General features: G+C 29.1%; 1 protein-coding gene across 1 annotated transcript in view; it reads right to left on the bottom strand.

Annotated features, from left to right (window-relative positions):
* LOC107637782 (protein SULFUR DEFICIENCY-INDUCED 1-like) overlaps positions 1–2,311 on the bottom strand; it is a 4,421-nt gene extending 2,110 nt beyond the window's left edge. Inside the window, exons 1-2 of the mRNA XM_016341103.2 lie at positions 2,037–2,311; positions 506–718 (exon numbers count right to left, since the gene is read on the bottom strand). Of these exons, the coding sequence (XP_016196589.1) occupies positions 506–718; positions 2,037–2,150 (327 nt within the window). The 5' untranslated portion in view covers positions 2,151–2,311. The remainder of the gene's footprint in view (positions 1–505; positions 719–2,036) is intronic.

Raw genomic sequence — 2,571 nt, 5'->3', positions numbered from 1 at the left:
AACAAGGTGTATAAAGAAAATCTACATTTCTCTAGCTATTTTAACATATATTTTAATCCTTATACTTCTTTAATGATGTAATTTACTAGTATTGGTCTTTATTGCTATAACATAAAACTACTGACCTCCATTCCTTTTTTACTAAATAAACTATCACTTTTAACAATAAAAATTTGATTATAAATAATTTTAATCGTAAAAAAGGTAAGTTAATTTGATACTCATCAAACATACATTAATTCAACAAAATAATCGGAAATGAATATTTCACTGCATAGTAAAACTTGTCAAATGTTTTTTATAGTTTTGTGGAATTAACACAGTTGTTAATGGAATATAGAAGTAGTTTATATTTTTTATATTTAAAATTGTAAAGATATAAATCTTTTATCATTAGAACTAATAATTTATTTAATTTTTATATTAAAACTAAGAAAAAGAAAAGCTAGGTAGCTCATATGAAGTGGAACTAACAGTTTTGAAAGAAGTCTATGTATGTATATACCTTGTAGAGGTCAAGAAGTACATTATCAAGTGACTCTTGAGAATGTTTGGAACAAAGGCTTCTGAAAGATTTGATGGCTTCAATTGCTTCTTCGGATCTGTCTAATTGCTTCATCACAACAGCCATGTCCTTTAAGGCACTGTCCACTTTATCTCCAGCATTTATCGCCTTCCAAAATAACACTATTGCTGCTTCTGGGTCCTTATCTACCAACTGATTAATGTACAATAATAACCATTAATTACTTCATTCATTCTGTTATATCTCTGTATACACTATACACACACGTGCGAGTAAATGCCTTCTCAAGTTGCTGACAATTTATTTTATGGGCAAAGCCTACTTTTCCGCAATTTAAAAATTTCAAAAGGTCTCAATCATCCAAGTTCAATTAGGAATTTTTTTATTGTAAAAAAATATTTTGTCTTTCGAATAAATAATTAAGAATCGAAAAAACATTTAATATATATTTATCTCTGAAAAATGTGTACACAAATATATGCTATAATAATGTAATAGTGTGTTACTATTTTGCTAAATTAATCGAGATATTATTTCATATGATTATCATTATAGAGTGATTATCATATAACTAAATATTAATCTGTAGATGATATATACTTAGGAAAGGATTATATATCATAACATGTTAGAGTTGCATAGATATCTTCTTTTCTATTTTTTCCGGGCGGCAGTGTCACTGTTATGCGTTTTTGGCAGTGTCGGTGATCCTCATTTGACTGTAAAGTTTGGCGACGTATAATGAAATTGAATCGAGTGCAGGTTGTTTAATTTAAGGGAAGAAAGAAAAAGATAAGGGTAAAAAAGGAAATTTACTGCATATCTTTTTACCTAAGGCATTATATTATAGAGTGGAATTCGTGAGAGTCAAACAAACGTATATGACTTTAAATCTAAATGACGAAAAGCAGAAGATTATTAAATCTCTAAGCTGTGTCCCAATTATTTCAAGTTTAATTTGCAAATTGGAAGGTAAAGGAATGGTTGAATTTGAACGATATTATTGTGGATCTTATTCGCAACCTAGTTAGTGGAGACTTTTCAGCAAATGGAATGCAAGAACTGTTAGTTATATTATTCGTTTCTTAAATCATGTGTTTATGTTCGTTATATATACTACTTGAGATATATAAGTATTTAGACACAAATTAAATTTAGATACATAAAAGAATCATAGTTATTTTCGAATAAATGGAATAGCGTTTTGTTTTTAACAAACCGATATATAAGAGACGGAGATGAACACAAATTTACATAGCATTACTTGCTTGTTTTAGCAATAAGGTGATATTATCATCATAGACATTGGTCACTTGATTTGTCGGCCGCACAACCATAGCAATAAGAGGTGGCACACATTTTAATGATTTGAGATATCATATCATAAAATCATATTTTTTTATTTTAATAATCCAATTTATCAATCGAATTGAAATTCAAAAATGTAAAATAAATTTAAAAAAAGAATTTAATTAACTTGTGTCACATTTTAAAAATATAATAATAATACCTGGGCATGCTTGGCTTTAACATAGAGAGTATCTCCATAAGGTACCTTATGAATAACATGATAAAGGTCATCTTTTTTTCCCTTTGAGCTTTTCTTGCAACCACTCCCTTCCATTTCTCTCTCACACACAAATCACACTCTTTTCTTTTTTCTCGTAATTTCAGACATGCACACCTTATGACTTATGAGTTATGAATTTAGGATAAGAAAAGATTCATTGCAAAGGGGGGTCTACTCTCAGAAAAGAGGGAGACTAAGGAGAGAGGAAAGCATATTTATATATAAATTATGGACAATGAATCTATCTATGATCAAAGAATATGTAACATAGATGAATCTGGATGGGAGTGCGTCTATGTTCCATTTTGGTGTGGGTTTTGGAAATAACAGCTAATCAAAGCTATCTCCTCAAATTGGGAAGCAACACTTGTCGCCATTTGATTAAACATGATATGATTCATTAGTCTTTGATTTTAGACAAAGAGATATCTATAACTTGTAATGCCTTATACGTCATATATATGCTTTCAATATC

Source organism: Arachis ipaensis, chromosome B04 (assembly GCF_000816755.2).
Source record: "Arachis ipaensis cultivar K30076 chromosome B04, Araip1.1, whole genome shotgun sequence".
NCBI classification, from domain to species: domain Eukaryota; kingdom Viridiplantae; phylum Streptophyta; class Magnoliopsida; order Fabales; family Fabaceae; genus Arachis; species Arachis ipaensis.
Note: the sequence above shows the minus strand (reverse complement) of the source record. Positions and strands in the feature narration are given on the sequence as shown.